This window comes from Scomber scombrus, chromosome 17 (assembly GCF_963691925.1).
Source record: "Scomber scombrus chromosome 17, fScoSco1.1, whole genome shotgun sequence".
NCBI lineage: Eukaryota > Metazoa > Chordata > Actinopteri > Scombriformes > Scombridae > Scomber > Scomber scombrus.
This window is the reverse complement of record NC_084986.1, coordinates 6,492,363-6,510,563: the sequence shown is the minus strand read 5'-3', so window position 1 is coordinate 6,510,563 and position 18,201 is coordinate 6,492,363. Positions and strand designations below refer to the sequence as shown.

At 35.1% G+C, this 18,201-nt stretch overlaps 1 protein-coding gene across 2 annotated transcripts in view; it reads left to right on the top strand.

The window, feature by feature from the left end:
- Positions 1-8,739: 8,739 nt before the first annotated feature.
- The window catches only part of senp6a (SUMO specific peptidase 6a), a gene marked incomplete at its 3' end in the record, with an annotated part of 28,094 nt that continues 18,632 nt past the window's right edge, over positions 8,740-18,201 (top strand). The window contains 1 exon segment of one of the 2 annotated variants that reach the window (XM_062437564.1): positions 8,740-8,899. In XM_062437564.1, the coding sequence (XP_062293548.1) occupies positions 8,866-8,899 (34 nt within the window). 2 annotated transcript variants of the gene reach the window in all.

Sequence of the window (18,201 nt, the reverse complement as noted above, 5' to 3'; positions counted from 1 at the left end):
ATCTACATAAAACCTGCAATATAAACTTATATGCTCTATATTTGACTATGCGTCAGACTTGTGGTGCATATACACCTATTATTATAATATTGTTTGTCCAAGATAGTCTTATAAGCATCCACCTGTTTTTCCTTCCAAAGAATAGGAAGCTCCTATTTTAGCTTGTCCAACATTTTTGCATCACTTTGCATTTGGACCAAGTTGGTGGTTTTCACTGCTTCTCATAACAGTGCAGTGTTCACTCTTACTCATATCTGTGGGCAGCATATTCCCAGAATGGTCAGTGGCTTGTTGAGATGGTTTACCAACTCATTTTCTTACAGGACTTTTCGGGCATTGTTACACTGTGCTTTTATAATACTGGACCAACGGTGCAGCCAAACTCTTAAACTACCAGCAACATGCATGAAATACATGCATGTTGCAAAAATGTGCAGATGCCTCAAGAATTGAACCATATGAGTCACAAATATACACATGCTGACATCTACATACAATAACCACACCCATACAGACACCCTTGAACCAAACTTCTTTAGCTTAAGAATAATGTTCTTATAAGTAATGTTGAGATCGCCAGACTGCTTTTGAAGCCGTAGTCGGTGGGTTTTGTTATATTAACTTGCAAAATGATCTCAGAGTTAATTTAAGACTTCTCTTTTCAACAAAAAAAACTAAAAAACAGCTAGTAGGCAAGCTCTCCACAAGTAGACCTTTGAGCTCAGAATCAGTGTATTGTTGGTGTTTAATTATGAAGCAAATCATTCATATTTGGGATTAGATACAGGGAATCTGTTTCCATTCATTATTGTATTTTCCAGAGAGAAAAAAAAAACGTTCCACACCCCCTGATGCACTTCTTAGTTTGGAAATGTTCCCAATTAAAGCAAGAGTAAATCACCGATTTAACTTCCAACTCTGATTCTTCACAACCAAATCACTCAAGCATGTACGTTTCAAATTTCCGTACAGCAAAATACTGACTGCACTGTTCTCGATTGCAGGAGTAACATACACTTTGGCAGTGAATAGTACATTAAATAAAACAAGAATAGTACATTTTAACATTAGATACTAGTAATAATGATCAGATAACTCATATTTAAACAAGACTTGAGAGGATAAATCAGATAATCAGTCATATGTTTTTAAAGGTGCTACTTACACTAATAACTTAATATTAAGGATAACACTGTCAATAGTAAAACACCTGTTCAGATCCTATTTCTTTCAATAACAAGAAAAAAACACATAAAAGGCTCTCACCTTGGCTTCACACACACACAGCACTGCAGAGAAAGCAGACGATTAACCCGTCAACCAAGTTGCAATTAGCAAGCAGGAATCCGATTGCTCTCCATGTCTATGAGGTGCACATCAGAATTAGTGTCAAAGTAAGTGAGCACATCTGTCAGAAAGACTGGGCTAGGCTAAACAGGGTGTGTACGTGTGTGTATTGAGGGTGATGAGGGTTGTGTGTGGAGGGGTGGGGGTGGGGGGTGTTTCAGGGCACACTGATGTCCTGTCTTCGCAATGTAACACCATTTGCATTTATGGCATATCTCCATGCCAGTCGGATTAGTCAACATACGTACAGAGCCTTTCAGCTTTCCATGGATATTTGTTTACCAAATCAAGTGTTCCTTCAGGAGGTCACAGAACAGCCGTCTGTTTCGTCAAACCAGTTCACTTTTTTGCTGAACTGGGCTCATACAACCTAATGCTGAAGGTAATCACAAAGCACATCGCCTATCTCCAGGAACATAGACAAATCTGGATAAGATTCAACAGAACAATTAGATAATGGGATAAATAAATCAAAAAGTAGAGAGTAGTGAAAGGATTAAACTATAAATAAAGGTATATAGACTGTCATCTTTGAAGCAATGCAGGTAAAAGTATTTTTAAAGTTAAAACTATGATTTCCCTGGTCATTTAAATCTGTCTCTACTTAAGTCACGCCACACATTAGGTTAAGATCAGGCAGAGGAAGTCCAACATCTCTTTTCAATGCTATGCAGATGATTCTCAAATCTACCTCCTCATTAATTCACAGAACCAGGTCGATGTGACCCGACTACGAAACTGTCTCTATGACGTCAAAGACTGGCTGGCTCATAACGTCCTCATTAATCATCTGTACCTTGTTTATCTCTTATTTATTTTAGGTAAGCAAACGATATTTGCATATAAAATTATGTAACGATGTAATAATGATGTCCTTGTTGGCTTTGAGCTCTTGTACAAGCAGCTGTGTCTGTAAGTAGGCCTGTACTGTGTGTGTGTGTGTGTGTGTGTGTGTGTGTGTGTGTGTGTGTGTGTGTGTGTGTGTGTGTGTGTGTGTGTGTGTGTGTGTGACACTTCCTTTCTTGGCCTTCTCCACTCACCTTACCTTCTGGCTTGCCTGTCATCCTCATTCCTTTTTATTCCTATACTAAATCCCCTTTTTACATTACTTAAATCCATTGTGTGTGTACTGCCTTTACTGACTGCAACATATTGTGCATTGTTGACCCGCTAGCACAGGTTGGGGGTGAGGGAGCAGGGGTGAGGGTTTCATATCTAGTCATGCAAATGACTTGACGCCATTATAAAGACAAACAAAATAAAAAAATTGAACAGGACAGTCACTGTACTGAACCAGTTTCCTGTGCAGTGCAACGGATAATACTTAATAATTTTAAGGGATAAGTGGGAATATGAATGAGTGAAGAAGAGTTGCTGTGTTTAAGCTCTCGCCTGAGTGTATTTTGACTAACACATAAAACATTTGTTACATTATGTCTATGTAATATTAACATGTGTTTCAAACCGTTTTGCTTGCCAAGTCAATTTAGATAATTGTATATACATACAATTATGTATGATATAACATACATAATTGTATGTTTTAACGTTTTTTTTTTAAATTTTGTACCACTGAGACATACCACTGGACCTGTCTATTCTGTAGTGTCATGTTTAAAGGGAAGATAAGGTATTAAAAGTCCTTTGACTCCTTAAAGGTACCGTACAGTACGGCGGCTTTTATCTTTGATTGTGCCGAAGAAACAGATCCAGGATTCGTAGTGACAACTACGTCTAAAGAGAAGGATTAGCTAATCATGGGAAATACAGGAAACAAGTCCAGAGAGCCAGAGGGCCATCTGGTAGAGTACATGATAAGGGTCTATGGAAGAGATAGTGTTAGGTGGTTGTCCGTGTTGTCGAATAAATTTGTATTTCCATGTTTTCACTATTATTGGGTTTCATTTAATTTCTCAAATTGCATGTTTTTATGTTTCAATTCTTACATTGAGTTGCCATTGTGTATGAAATGCCCTATATAAATGAAGCTGCCTTGCCTTGCCTAGCCTATGAGAAAAGTGGCACCTTTACTGATGCCACTTCAGAGATATTTCAACCTCTGCTTCATACTAATCATATCCTAAAACTACACACCTGTAACTCTTTAACGATATAAAATCATAGTCTTGACCGTGTGCCACATTACCAAATTTTGAAAGCAGCTTTAAATGTAATCACTGATGAGTTGTCATTCATCACATAAGCATAATTTATAAAACGGATACATATGCTGTGGGCCAAATAGAAAAAAAAGTTATGTAGCTGCAGCATACATTATACAAAGTTTACAACAGAACAAAATGAAGACTTTAAAAACTACATGAAGATATATAAATTATATAAAGTGCAGGAAGAAGAAGCTTTTTTGAAACATTATCTCCACATGTGCAATAAGTAACAGTCTACTTAAAATTTAAGATAAGATAAGATAAGATATTCCTTTGTCAGTCCCATGATGGGGAAATTTACATTATTGCAGAACGAAGTGGGCAGTAAAGAGCTATTTAGATATTGCACAATAAGTAAACAATGATAAATGCATTTTAGAAAATTGTCCAAGTACTACTGGGAACAGCACTGGTTGTACAGTCTGACAGCTGCAGGGAGGAAGGACCTGCAATATCGCTCATTCACACACTTTGGGTGTCTTCAATTCACAAAAAGATATAGCACATTAAACACTAAATCCTTCAGAATTAAGAACTGAGCCCTTTCTGACACATAGCATGCAAAGAGTTTGATGGAGGATTAATAAAGCCTACTGAGCAGTTTGATCAACTTTTTAGTCCTTTAACATTTATATCACACACCATAGCTACAGCATACTGCACAAAATACACACTGCACACTATTAAAGATGGTTGTTTATATTGGCATTACAGATTTTTACAAAAAACATATTCATATATGTTAAACTGTTGGACTGTTTGGAGTAAAAAGTGGAAAAAGTACAAAATTGAGAGAGTTCTTCTTTTCGTCAGGCATGAATTAAAACAAAAAAAGCATCCAAAGAGCTTTTATAATCAACCAAATTTGCAGCGCCAATGCCTTTCCTGCAGCGACATGTCAAAATGTCTGCTGTGAAAAAGGCCTATACAGCTAATACTTTACTTGTGTAACTCCTACTTCTTTGCCTATTTGTAATATTATTTGACTGATTGTCCTATCTAAGTCAATCTTTCATTGCGATGCATCCCAAGAAGTAAACACAACTTTGCTGATCTGTGTAAGACGGCCTTGCCATGTCTAACTGATTTGATTGTCAAAGTAAACCAAAAGGAGTGCCGTTTTGCATCTTCCTCATGTGCATTTTGTTGTTTGAAAAGGGTGTGATGAATACCTTAAAAGTGTCAAAAATGTTCAAACAAAGCTTCTTTTTTTTTTTAAATAATTTGAGTGAGGGTCTAAGTGGAATTAATGAATATACAGACACACAAACACACACAGACAACTGTGCAGTAATAACACTGTTCTATTCACTCCAATAAAAAAAAAAAGTATTTGCATATGCTCTTCATAGGAAGTTTGTGTCATGGTTGCTGCTAAAACCTGCAAATCAAATGAAAACAATTTTTGTTATTATTGGAAAATACTTATATTTAGTACTACTACAGCACAATAAATACTATACATCCAAAATACAGCATGTAACATTCATAAATAGAGTATATTTGTGTTGTTATGAGCAGCAACAAAAGTAAAAGAAGGATAGCAACAAAATACAAGATTAAAAGTAACACTTTACTGTAGGCTTGACTGCACAAGTTTGTTTTATAAAGCCGCCATAAAGCCTTGACAGTTTGGCCAATTTAGTCATGCAGCTGCAACACCGACTAAGGCGTGCTGTATGTGCAAGTTAGAGTATTGATTGCCAATTTCTGTTAATTTATTTCAAATTTGTGCCAGTTTTTGGTCATGGTGGATGCTTTAGATGGTGAAGCAGCACAATTTAGGTTATTTTTATGCAGATGAGGATGTGTGGTGCAATTCGATGTCAGTTAAGTGAAAAAAGGGGAATCAAGGGAAGTCAAGCTCACATTAAAACTGATATGCAGGCGAAATACCAGGCTTAGTTAGGGTTATATATATATATATATATATATATATATATATATATATATATATATATATATATATATATATATATATATATATATACATATATATATATATATATATATATTGCTTGATAATGGCCCAAACTGACAGATATAGAGGAATGAAAGACTGCAAATAACATAGAAACAATTATGATGGTGAGAGATAAGTCTGCAGGTGATAGCTATTAACCTCATAAAAAGATGCATTGTATACTGTATACCACCTCTGGGCAGGGCAATAAACGGTATGCCTCTACAAGCAATCATTTTACAGTCTGTTTTTTCCTGATTATATTTCCTGGTAATAACTCACCTCAGGCCTCCTTTACCACCTTATGATGAAACCCACCAGTTTCATGGTAAGGTTGAATAGATAGTGGCAAATTTGGTCAGGCAAAAACCAAATGCAAATGTAAAGCAAACACATCATGGAACATTATTTCGCTCTGTGAACAAGAAGAAGAAGAAGAAGAAGAAGGAGAAGAAGTAGAAGAAGAAAAAACGAAAAAACCTAACAACGATGACACTTGACAGGTACAAGCTAGAGGGGAAGAAGTGTTAAAAGGAGGAGACTAAATGCAACAGCTGCAGTGGTGGATGACAAATTCAGATTCTTTAGTGATAGAAGTAATGCCACAATACAAAAATACTCCATTACTCATAATAAGTGCAGTGAAAAGTAGTAACGAGTATTATTGCAAAGTAGTTAAATAGTGAGTATTATTGCAAAGTGTATTTAAGTATCAAAAGTAAAATTAAAGTAATTAAAATTAAAGTATTTAAAATATCAAAAGTAAGATTAATGCAGACAAAGGCACCAGTGAGTGTTTACTATTATATATTATTGGGTTATTATCACTGATGTCTTATGTTTAAGCAGTTTTTTCTGTTCTGGCTGGTCATGCTGGAGCTATTTAACTGTTTTATATAATCTAATGTTGAGTAGCAGATGTGAACACACATAACACTGTAGAGACAGCAACCCACAATTAGAAGTGTCATGACGTTAATCCTGCAGCCTGTAAACTTTGCTATGCTAGCACCACCATGTGGTGATTTAACATAGAGGCAGAACCTACAGTGGACTTCTGTTTTGATTGATTGCTTCATCTGATTATTTGCTTAGGAGGCAGCAAGAAACTCCCCATGTAGGTAAAAAGCTCCTCTACAATATTTGCTTAGCATTTCTTCCAGATAGAGCCTTTGCTTGTAAGTTTTGATGTTTTTCTTATATTTTGTGCAAATGTGCAGATTTTAATAAGTAAAAAAATAGTGTTTGTGTTTGAAAACTTAAGAATGTTTTATAGTGTAACACCTAATCTAAGGTAAGCATGTTAATATACCATGTGCATTAAAATAGTACAACAATGTAAATTACTGTATGCTTTAGTCTCTGAGTCTTCTGTAACCATGGATTGCAACTTTGTGTTCACTACAGCTTTACAATAAAAAAAATGAAAGAGAACTGCAATGCTCGGTAAAAATATGTCAGCTGTATTCATGCGTCTGACTTTCTGTGGACTGTGAGCATTCAGTCGTCCAAAATGTGCAAGGAACACACATTAAGGGGAGAATAAAAAAAGGTCTCCATGAAAATTTTATCTAGGTTGAGTGAGCTGAAGATTAGTCACAATGTGAAACAGAGCTGGGAGACGCTGGAAAGCTCAAGCATGAGAACCAGACAGACCACAAGAGGAGAAGCAGCTTGGTTGAATCAATGGCACAAAATAATACAGTGAGATAAAGTCTAATGTTTATTTTAATTATTTGCTTCTTTTCAATGTGTTTTCATCAAGTCTGAGGCCTTGAGAACTTGATTTCTGTCTGTCACTGTAACATATGCAGTATATATATATAGATGTAATTTTGTGCTGCTCTGCCTTACTTTGAAGAAACGGGGAGTGCAATAAAGTACTTGGTGTCTTGATGAATGGAGAAGGGTGGGCATAAGAAGCTTTGACTTAAGCCTTCATCTTATGTAGGAGGATTTGTTGACAGTTTTTAAAAATGTGCTTCTTTTTGGTCTGTATATCTTGATGAAGCTTGATGACAATTACACACCAAACACACAGAAAATGTATTAACAAATATAACAATAGTTTAAATTAGAATAGAATAAAGCAAAAATAATAGGCATAATTATACTGCATGTTTATTATTGAGGTGGTAGTGGGTGTTGGTGGTGGTGTACCCGAGTAAATTATATTGAAATGTGTTTCTAATATATGTCCAATACATTCAAAAGTAATTACAATATGTGCAAACTGTATTTAAGCTGTAGTGGTATAAATGAAAACTACGTGTGCCTTTTGTTCAACTCCAATAGAAATGTATTGAAAGTGGGCTGCACTAGTTTGCTTTTGTGCACTATTTGATCAAACATGACCTATTTACATTAACTTGCATTATTATCATTAGTTGCACACTGAGCATACTGTTTAAACTATAAACATTTTTACATTCTTGATTGATATTTTGATTTTTCAATTTAAAATATAACTTGTAGCAGCTCTTCTCACTTGGAATGAACATTTAATTAATGCACAGTCTTACCTACAGGAACCCGAACACACCACTGCTTGCTCCTCGGGGACGCCACTACCAACCTCTGCACCAATGGGGCGGGGGCCTCCAGACACTTTTATAAAAGGACCTAAAAACCTTACTATTCAGAAAGGTGTTTTCATCTCAACTCTCTGTATTTGATGATAAATATTATGACGATGATGATGATGATGATGATGATGATGATAATGGGATTATTGTTATTATTATGGGGGTGATGATAATGATATAATAATAATAATAATGATAATGATAATAATGATTATAATGATTTTATTACTATCATTATTATTATAATGACAATGATGATGATGATGATGATGGTAAATATGATGATGATGATGACGAAGACAATGATGATGACGGCGATGATTATTATTTTAATGATTATGATGAGAATGATGGTGATTATTGTTATTATAATAATGATGATGATGATGGTGATGATTATTATAATGATGATGATGATGATGATGATGATGAATATTATTACTATTATTATTATTATCATCATTATTATTCATAATAATTAAACCTTTGACTGATTATTATAATAATTATTACGATGATGATGATGGTTGTTGTTATTATTATAATTATGATGATGGTTATTATTATTATTATTATTATTATTATATTATTATTAATATTATTATTATTACTATTATCAGTATTATTATGATGAATTAAACCTGATTCTGACTCAGTTTCTGATCCCATCTTTTACGCTGAAGGCTCAGCCTCGGTGTTTCCGGTGACTGAGTGGATTTCTGCAGCTTCTTCATCCTCAGCGACTAGCCGAGCTACTGTCTGCAACCAGCGTTTATCATCTGAGGACTATCATGGAATAAACATGGCCCACCATAACAGAGGCTATTTCTTTGAAGGTAAGCCGTGACACTCCTCTCCGTAGCTCCGATCAACCCTGGACACATTTTAAACCTGCACACAGTTGTCTAATCCTGGTGTCACATAATCGGGTCCCAGAAAAAAAAAAAAAAAAAAAAAAAAATATGAGTGGAACCAGAGCTAAGTGGCTAACTTTAGCCTCATAATGCTGCATGTTCATCCTTAGCCAGGGTTGAAATGAGTGCTGCCAGGCCGGTGACAGCACCACATCCTCGGGGCCTGCAGCAGGGAGACTGGACCCTCGTGGTACCGGTCTAGTCTGCAGGGTTTGTTACTATTTTTAATAAATAAAAACTGAGCCTTGGGTCTTAACAAGCCTGAGTTAGCAGGGTGAAGCTAATGCTGACGGTAGCTGCATGCACAGACACAGTGGGAGAAAAGGCCTTCCTGTCTTTGCGAGGCATTTAGCTGCACAGATAACATTCATGCAACACATTTAAATGCATGAAACGCCTTTTTAATAAGAAACATTGCAAACATTTAGTGTTTGCTCTGACACCTCTCCCAAGCTAGCCTGCTAAATTAACTAGCCTCAAATAATGGGTCGCTAACATTAATCACTCCAGAAATGTGTAAACAGTTTAATTCCCCAGTGTTTTAAACATTTAATTATGGTGCTATTCACATGTATAATAGTGCATTTGTAAAGTTTAGACGCCGTTTGGAGGAAAAATATAAAGAAATACAAATGAAACGACCTTTTTAAAAGCCTTTTTTTGTGTTAAGGGCTCAGCTGCCTCTTTAAGTGCTTGATATTGCCATTAACTTTTGTTCAGGGAAAAGAAAAAAAGCAGTCAAACATCAAGTGTTCAGTGTTGCTATTAAAGGGCAGATCTGCAGTTTTTTTATTAAGTGTATGACATTAATAGTGAGGAGCCCAAATACACATTTAAACATGTTTTTTTTCTTGCTGTAATAATTCCTCCTGTTCATACTGACCATTAAAAATATCTCTTTCATTATGTACTTACAATGTAAGTGATGGGGGACAAAATCAAAAGTGCATTTAAAAGTTAATCTAAAGGTTAATATGAAGCTTCAACCATCTCAAATAAGTCAAATCAAGTAGATATCTTTCAACGTTAGTCTTTTTTAGTGCCGACGTCCCTCTTTTTGTGACTATTCTTCCACCACAGCTCAACAGGGAAACACTAAGAGGGAACTTGATGCTAAACAGACTGTAAATGTGGCAGATATCCACTTCATATGACTAACTCAGACTGCTGAAGCTGAATATAAGCTTCACATCAACTTTTTTAAAAATGCATTCTTTGCACCAAATGTGGATTTTGGCTCCCATCACTTTCACCGAAAGGGCATTTGAAGGGGAAATCTTTTAATAGCCGGCATGAACAGGAGGAATGATTACAGCGGGGGGGGAAAACCTCCTTTCAGTGTTCATACGGACACCTGACTGCTGTTGGAAGTAACTGTGAGCCTGTCCTTTAAAGCTAACAAACCCCCAACAACTCTTCATCAAAGCCGACCTAAAGACATGTTTCAAAATCTTAGCATTTTTAGAAATAAGACTAGATATTATTTAAAATTCGTGGTGCCTAAACAATACTTCTATTTGTCTTTTTTTATCAACAAATCTCATGAAAAGTCTAAATATCGTGTGTACGTCAAAGCCTGGTATTAGTCGTCCTGTGCCGTAGACCTCCGATGTCATCCAAAAACTATTAAAAACACATCAATGAGTCACGCCACTGCGCTGGTCGACATGTTCCTTCATCACCATGAACACACACACACTGTAGTTTAATTTGATTCAATCCCACACACACACACACACACACACACACACACACACACACACACACACACACACACACACACACACACACACACTGCGTCCTGCTGCCAGAAATACTCACTAGGGCACCAAATGTGGATTCATCCGCCGCTGAAAATAGTGCCCCAACAAACGCATGATTTCATCCTGTTTTGTTTGCAGTGGCCAGCTGTTACTGAGTGATAATTAAAATGAAACTTTGTGCATATTTGTGAGCTGTTTTTAGAGGTTTACGTCTTCAGCCACGGACAAAGTCAGGAAGTCATGTGAAGTATTGAGAGAGAGAGTGTTTACATGTCGTTGCTTTTGGTCTCTATATTGGAAGAAGAATATGATCAAAATAAGATAAAAATAGAATAACGCTGGCCTTGTTTTGTCCTTTTTTACTGAGAAGAAACCAAACTTAAATATTCTCAACTTAAACTCAAGCAGCCGCACAAGAACATGTTAAAAAATAAAGTCACAAATTGGCAGAATTTTGATTTAAAACAACAACTATTTAATGAAAGTAAACTAATTAAGTCTATTAATCTGAGCAGACATTCAACACCAGTTTCCTGTATGAGCATTCAGTCACATTTGAGCTTAAACATCCTTTATTATTATTCTTATTTAAAAGGATTAGAGCTGAAACTAACCATTATCTTCATTATCGGTCAATTGTCGACTATTGCTTGATTAAGTTGTTCTGTCTATGAAATGTCAGAAAAATCTTTTTAAAAAATCAATTTACAGTCCAAGGAGTTGTCCTCAAGTCTTCTTTAATTGTAAAAGAAACGTCCACAACTCAAAGATATTCAGTTTCCTGTCACAGAGGAATAAATAAACCCGATTCACATTTGAGGAGCTGAAATCAGAGACTTTTGGGGCATTTATTCTTTTGGAAAATGACAAAACAAAAATTATTAAAATATCCAAAATACTTGCCTGACTAATCGTTTTAGCTCTAAAAAATGATACCCACCTTTCCTCATCGAGGTATCATCATAGACTCATCTTGTAATGGAGCCTGTTTCACAAGAGTGATTTGCAAATATCGGCAGCTTCACGCTTCACAAATGATCGTTGACTGCAGATTTGCAAGTTTGTAAGCTGTGCAGGGCTTCTCTCTTGCTTGTAAGTGGATATTTTATTGGTATTTATTGGTAATTTTTAATGCAACATGTCCATTTTTTGTATTTTTTAATGTCTTTATGAGATAGTAATAGTGGAGAAATGAAACAAATGACTCCAATTGGGGAGGTTGTAGTTCATGGTCTGCGTTGAATTTTACAGGAGAGGGATTGATCTCATGCTCCAAGATTTTTTGATAGATTACCCAGATGTTTTTTAATATATAGATTAGTTGCATTTCCTCTTAAACATCATGCAAAGACTCGAAGCTCTCTCTGTTGTGTTTCAGCTGCGCTCTCCAGGCTTGTTTGGATAAATCGTGTCCGTGCAGCTGTAGCTGTCGTCAAAGATCCCCCGTCATGGATTTGTCCTTTTGTTATAATGAGTGTACCAAAAGCGCAGCAGGAATCTAAATGTCCCCCTCCTCACTAAACATTATCGGAGCATTTTTGCTGCTGTAATTTACGATGCAGGAAAATGGAGCCAAACATAAAAAACCTCCTCTTAATAGCTTGGAAGAGTCGGGGAAATTGGACTCAATTAGGTTTGTGTAGAACAGCACTGCAATCATAATCTAATATGTGATTTTAAAAGTTTTTTTGGAAGGATAATGCATTAAAAGAAGCAGGCAGTCTTATTTTTCCCCTTTTTTCCTACTCCCATCTCTTCACTGTTTACTAATCCACGACTACAGCTGCACAGACGAGCGGAGAAGCATTATGCATCGAGGCCTAGAAGCTCATAGGATCTGGAAAAAAGATGCAGATTTTTTTTTTAAGGCCTGTATTTAATCCCCCCTACGAGTGAATGAAATGACAGGAACTGACTCTCATGAGACTGCGCTTTAAGTAATGTTTACCTGCTGGGCTCGCGGCCAAATGGATAACATGCATTAACATGATTATGGAGGTGAGGTTTGTGAGGTCACTGGGATCAGTTTGGCTCTGTGAGGTTTAAAGAAGCAGCAGGACTGAAGAGAGGTGTTATCCAAGCACATAAGACTCATAAGATGCAGTTATTTAAAGAGCTTTTTTGGTCATTATTGATTAGATTATTTACTCAGAAATCATCAGAACTTCCTAAAAGAGCCTAAAGTGATGTCTTTAAATAGCTTTTTTAATCAATAAACAGTCCAAAACCAAAAGAAAGTTAACCCTTACATACTATTCAGTGTCAAATTTGACCAATTTTTACACATTTAAGAGCTTTAAAACACCCTATATATATTTTCTTTAGCAGACTTTTCCTAATTTGACCAACAGCATAGAAAAATGGAAATAAAATGCATAAACCTTTTGATTTTTGTGCAGCTGATAGACATTTTTATATATGCAAATGTACATGTACATGTTTGTTGTATTCTTCATATTCTATAAAATGTTCTCCTGGACTATATAATAGTGATTGTGAATGTCTTTTTTCCATAAAATGAATTAAACAGAAGGATTAATCAAACATTTATTAATGACTAATGAGGAATGTATGAATGTAAATTGGTGTAGACACTAATTATAATTCAGAATATGAGCAGTATGTTAGGGTTGATTAAATTAAATGAAATATATCATTAAAAGCAAGCAGCAAATCATCATTTTTGGGATCAGCAGATTTTTGACATTTGTGCTTGATTTGATTAAAGCTGCAGCACTTAGTTGATTTAATGGATTCTTGCCTCTTGGTTCCAGCTTCTTAACTCTTACATACTGTTCATATTCTGACTCATAATTAGTCTCTGCACCAGTTCACATTTCTACATTCCCCATCAGTCATTATTAAATGTTTGATTAATCCTTCTGTTTGATTAATCTTGCAGAAAAAAAGACATTCACAATCAGTATTTTATTGTCTAGGCGAACATTTTATAGAATATGATGCATTTTTTAAACATACACAGGACAAATTTGTACATTTTCATCATCAGCTGCACAAAACTTTTTTAAAAGATGCATTTTATTATATGTATATGGTGTTTTTACAGCTCTCAAATTTGACCCTCAACAGTATTTAAGGGTTAAATGTGAATATTTTCAGATTTCTTTAGTATTTTGTGGCAGTAAACTGAATATCTTTAAGTTGTGGACTGTTCATCAGGACAAAATGAGACATTTTAGTTCACATCTTAGTCTTTGGGAAACAGCGATCGACATTTCTTTAACCATTTTCTGACATTTTATAGACAAGAACAGAAATAACCTTTTAGTTTTAGCCTTAATTTTGATAATCAAAATGTTATTATGCACGTTAACCTTCCCTGGATTCATTTTAATACAACTTTCTCCAACATTTGAGTCCCCTGTTTTGTAACTGACTTTTGTTTTGACTCCACTTGACAAATTTCAGTTGGTTTTTGGGAGGAAATAGGAGACCAGGGGGTTGCGGCAAAACAACATTTTTTGCACCCTGCTCAACAGCATCCAGCAGATGTTCAATATTTGTGCATTTATTCGATTTTGGATATATTTATTTTATGGTTTGAGAATTTAGGACACTCCTTTAAAAAACCATAGAAACAAAGTGAAATACGTTAAAAATGATAAATTAATATTTAAATGAGCAAACAAACATTTTGGCAGATATTTGATAGTTACTTATAGTTGATAGTTTTATTATGACAACTTTCTGCAAGCTTTGTTAACCTGTAGTGTTAAATAAGTGAAATGTGCTCAGACTACCATTAATTAATCATTAATCAGTTTTTTGTCATAGTTAAAACTAATAACTCAAACTAATAATTCATTAGGTTTTTCTGGCTCAGAGTGGGACTGCCAGGCCCGACAGATACACGGTTTTTTGGGGCTGATATCGATATCAATATAACAGCTTTTTCAATGATCAAATATTAGTGACACAGATATGTAATGGAGGCTGGATATTTTACAATTTAAGGATAAACTTGTTTGTAACTCAGTATTTAATAATTATAAGTAAACGACAGCTGAAAACATATTTATTTAATTTTTAATTAATGTCATTTTAACTTATTTTTACTGAATGTCTTTTTAAAAATGGTCTAATTTAACTAAATTTCTCTTTTTTTATTCAGTTTTATTTGCTCTTGTTTTATTGTATTTTTATGCGTAAAGCACTTTGAGTTACATGCCTTGTATGAAAGGTGCTCTAAAGATAAAGTTTATTATTATTAAATATAAATAAATGACACATAAGACAAAAAGACCTGCGTATATATTAAACCTAAATTAAGAGAAAGGATCAAATATACATAAAACATTGCCCATATAACTGAAATATATAGACATTAGTGCATATTAGACAACATATCAATCAATCAATCAATCAATTAAACTTCATTTGTATAGCGAGGAAACACCAGAGGTAGGATTAAAATTTAAAATAAATAAAAATAATTGCAATAAATAGCTAATAAAAGATAACATATAATAGATAATAAAATACAAAAAAAAAAGTCATTTTATCACAACATTGAACAAGGAAGCAGGACACGATGCTGTGGTTGTATTTCAGTGTTTTTATGAACCAACTTTTATTGTTGAAATGACAGGAAGTCTTCTCTCCCCAGTTAGCGCTAGCTTCACAGCGTTCAGGCCCAGTCAAAACAATGCAGCTGAGCTGGCTGCATTGATCCAGCTGCAGCCGCATGTGTAAGATAGCAGCTGTGGATGATAGTCAACCGCTGCAAGGCAAAGAACTATTAATAGTTTATGTTCTGCTTTATTAAAAGTTGTTTGATAAATTCCTCTTTAACACGTTCAGAGAGGATTTAAAGTGTCGTTTTTTTACTCTTAATTCTTATCATTTTGGCGCTGGTTAAAACTGCTTTTTACAAATTCCTCTCTGCAAAGAAAACATTGTATAATGAGCCTCGTCACCTTGAACCTTGTGTTAAACGTAAAGTACAAAGGTCCTGAGACATTCTGTGCAGGTCTTTGCTATCACATCTGAGCAAGCAAGAAAAAAAACAAAATGAGTCAGAAACTCAACACAAAGTTGATACGAGCCTTTAAGGATTTCCTGCCATCGAATTAAACATTTCTCTTTGTTTATAATCAATTTATTTCTCATGTAAACACTGAACTACAGGATGAGAACCAGCTGCAAAATAGCATTTCATTCACAGGCCGTCTAATATAAGCAATAATGATACATATATATATTTATTTATTTCTCTAATTAAAATAAGGAAAGCAGCCACATCTCACTTAATAAAAAAAAAGCTTCACGAGTTAAATGCTAAGCTAATTATAGTAGGACAAAGAGCAACATACAGGAAGAAGCATTTCTAGTCTTTCTAAAGTTTGATTAGTTGAAGCCGCTCTGTGTGTGTGGATGTTATCAGCGAGGCTTCGTGTTTTCAGACCTTGACCTGAAAAAGCAACGTTGTGTTTGAGAGCCGTAAAAACAGACTCCTTTAAAATGTTTGTGTGTCGGTTTTTAAACAGTACAGTGAATGAATTAATACATTTTCAGTAGGAAACAATAATTTTTAAAAGATCTTTAACTTTACTGCAACTTTTCAATGGCAGAGTTTTTTTGAAGCATTTTATTGTCCTCAGTTTCAGACTTAAAAAAAAGACAGTATGATCGCCTGTTATTCCTTCTTTTTACTTTCCAGATAAGCCGTCAACCCACACTTTCTGCCCTGTAGTTTTATAGTCTGGGTTTGTTTATACCATAAAACAAGTCGACTTCCTTCTCATGTGGACCCACTATCAGCTGGTGAATGGGAGATTATGTTTAATTCCTTAAAGCCATCAACAGAAATTAGCTTTTTCCTAATTAAATACCAGTTTAGAGGCTGCAGTTTATAGTATTTACGTCAATAAACAAGGCTCTAAGCTAATGTGGAGAATTTTAAAGTCAATTTCAAGTATCGTATGTAAACTGTGAACACTACTGAGTATTTAAATGTATTACAAAATAACAAACTATTTCAGTTTTTCTCTTTTAAGGTATAAAATATAATAATATTCCTATATTTGATGGTAGATATGAGAGCAGACAGAAGGCAGGACTCACTATCAGCTGCTGAATGGAGATTATCTTTAATTCCTTTAAAGCCAGTACCAGAAATTTGTATTTTTTTACTTACTAGTGAGAGTTTAGAGGCTGCAGTTTATAGTATTCACTAGGGCTGGGCAATACATCTATATCATATCGATATCGTGATATTTTATAGATATCGATATAGATTTTGAATATAATATCGTGATATGGAATAAGTGTCTTTTCCTGCTTTTAAAGGCTGCATTACAGTAAACGTGATTTTCTGTTATATTATCTGCTTTTATCCACATTACTGATGATTATTAATCAAAAATTTCATTGTGTAAATATTTTGTGACGGCACCGAAAATATCGATATATTGAGGTATTTGGTCAAAAATATCCTGATATTCGATTCTGCCCACATCGCCCAGCCCGTAAGAGCTAATGTGGAGCATTTGAAAGTCAATTTCAAGTAATTTATGTAAGCTCTAAACACTTCTAAGTATTTAAATGTACTGCAAAATAACAAAAAAGGTATAAAAAATAACAATATTCCTCAAAATTGATGATAGATGTGAGCCAAGGAAGACAGACGCTGAAATGCTGAGTAAAAAAACTGACTGAAAAAGTGTCATCAGAATAACAGACTGATGTCTAGAGGAAGAAAAGCAACACATTGAGCACATTAAATGCCGACACAAGGTTTCATAGTAGGAAACGTCTCAGAACGGCTATAAATCGACCGTAACGGCACCGCAGGGGTTCCTGTCACAGGTGGTCTCTCCTCCAGCGGCTGTAGCGCTGTCATTTTCACTAGACTCTGATTCATGCTTCATCCGGTGAGGTCGTCAAAGGATGCATCATTTTTTATCATCACAAACTAAAATAACAATGTGTCACTAAATACATCTAGCATGACGTGAGCGCTGTGAACTCGGGCAGGTGTTGTGAAAATTGTACGAGGCGGGGGGGAAGGGTTGGGGTGGAGGATTAGATGGGGGGGAAGCAGCCAAACGAAGCAAATCAGAGAGGAGATTATACACCAAACATCTGGTCATTCCTCGGTGGGGCTGCAGTGGTGCTGTTATGATTCTTGGAGGGGCTATTGCCTCGTCTAGCCCAACGATAACGACGAGAGCATCCACACTTATGAACGTTAATGTTCGACACAAGGTATGAATACAAATCTGAAGCCTAAAAGATTCATTAACTTTGTTGTTTTCTCACATTTATAATGGAGAACAAACTTCCAGCATCTTTTGTATAATAAAGAGAGAAAAACCTATTTAACCCTTACTTACTGTGTTCATATTCTGACTTATAATTAGTCTCTACACAGGTAAAATTTGTATATTTGTATTTATAAAAATGTTTATCAGCTTCACAAAACTTTTAAAAAGATGCATT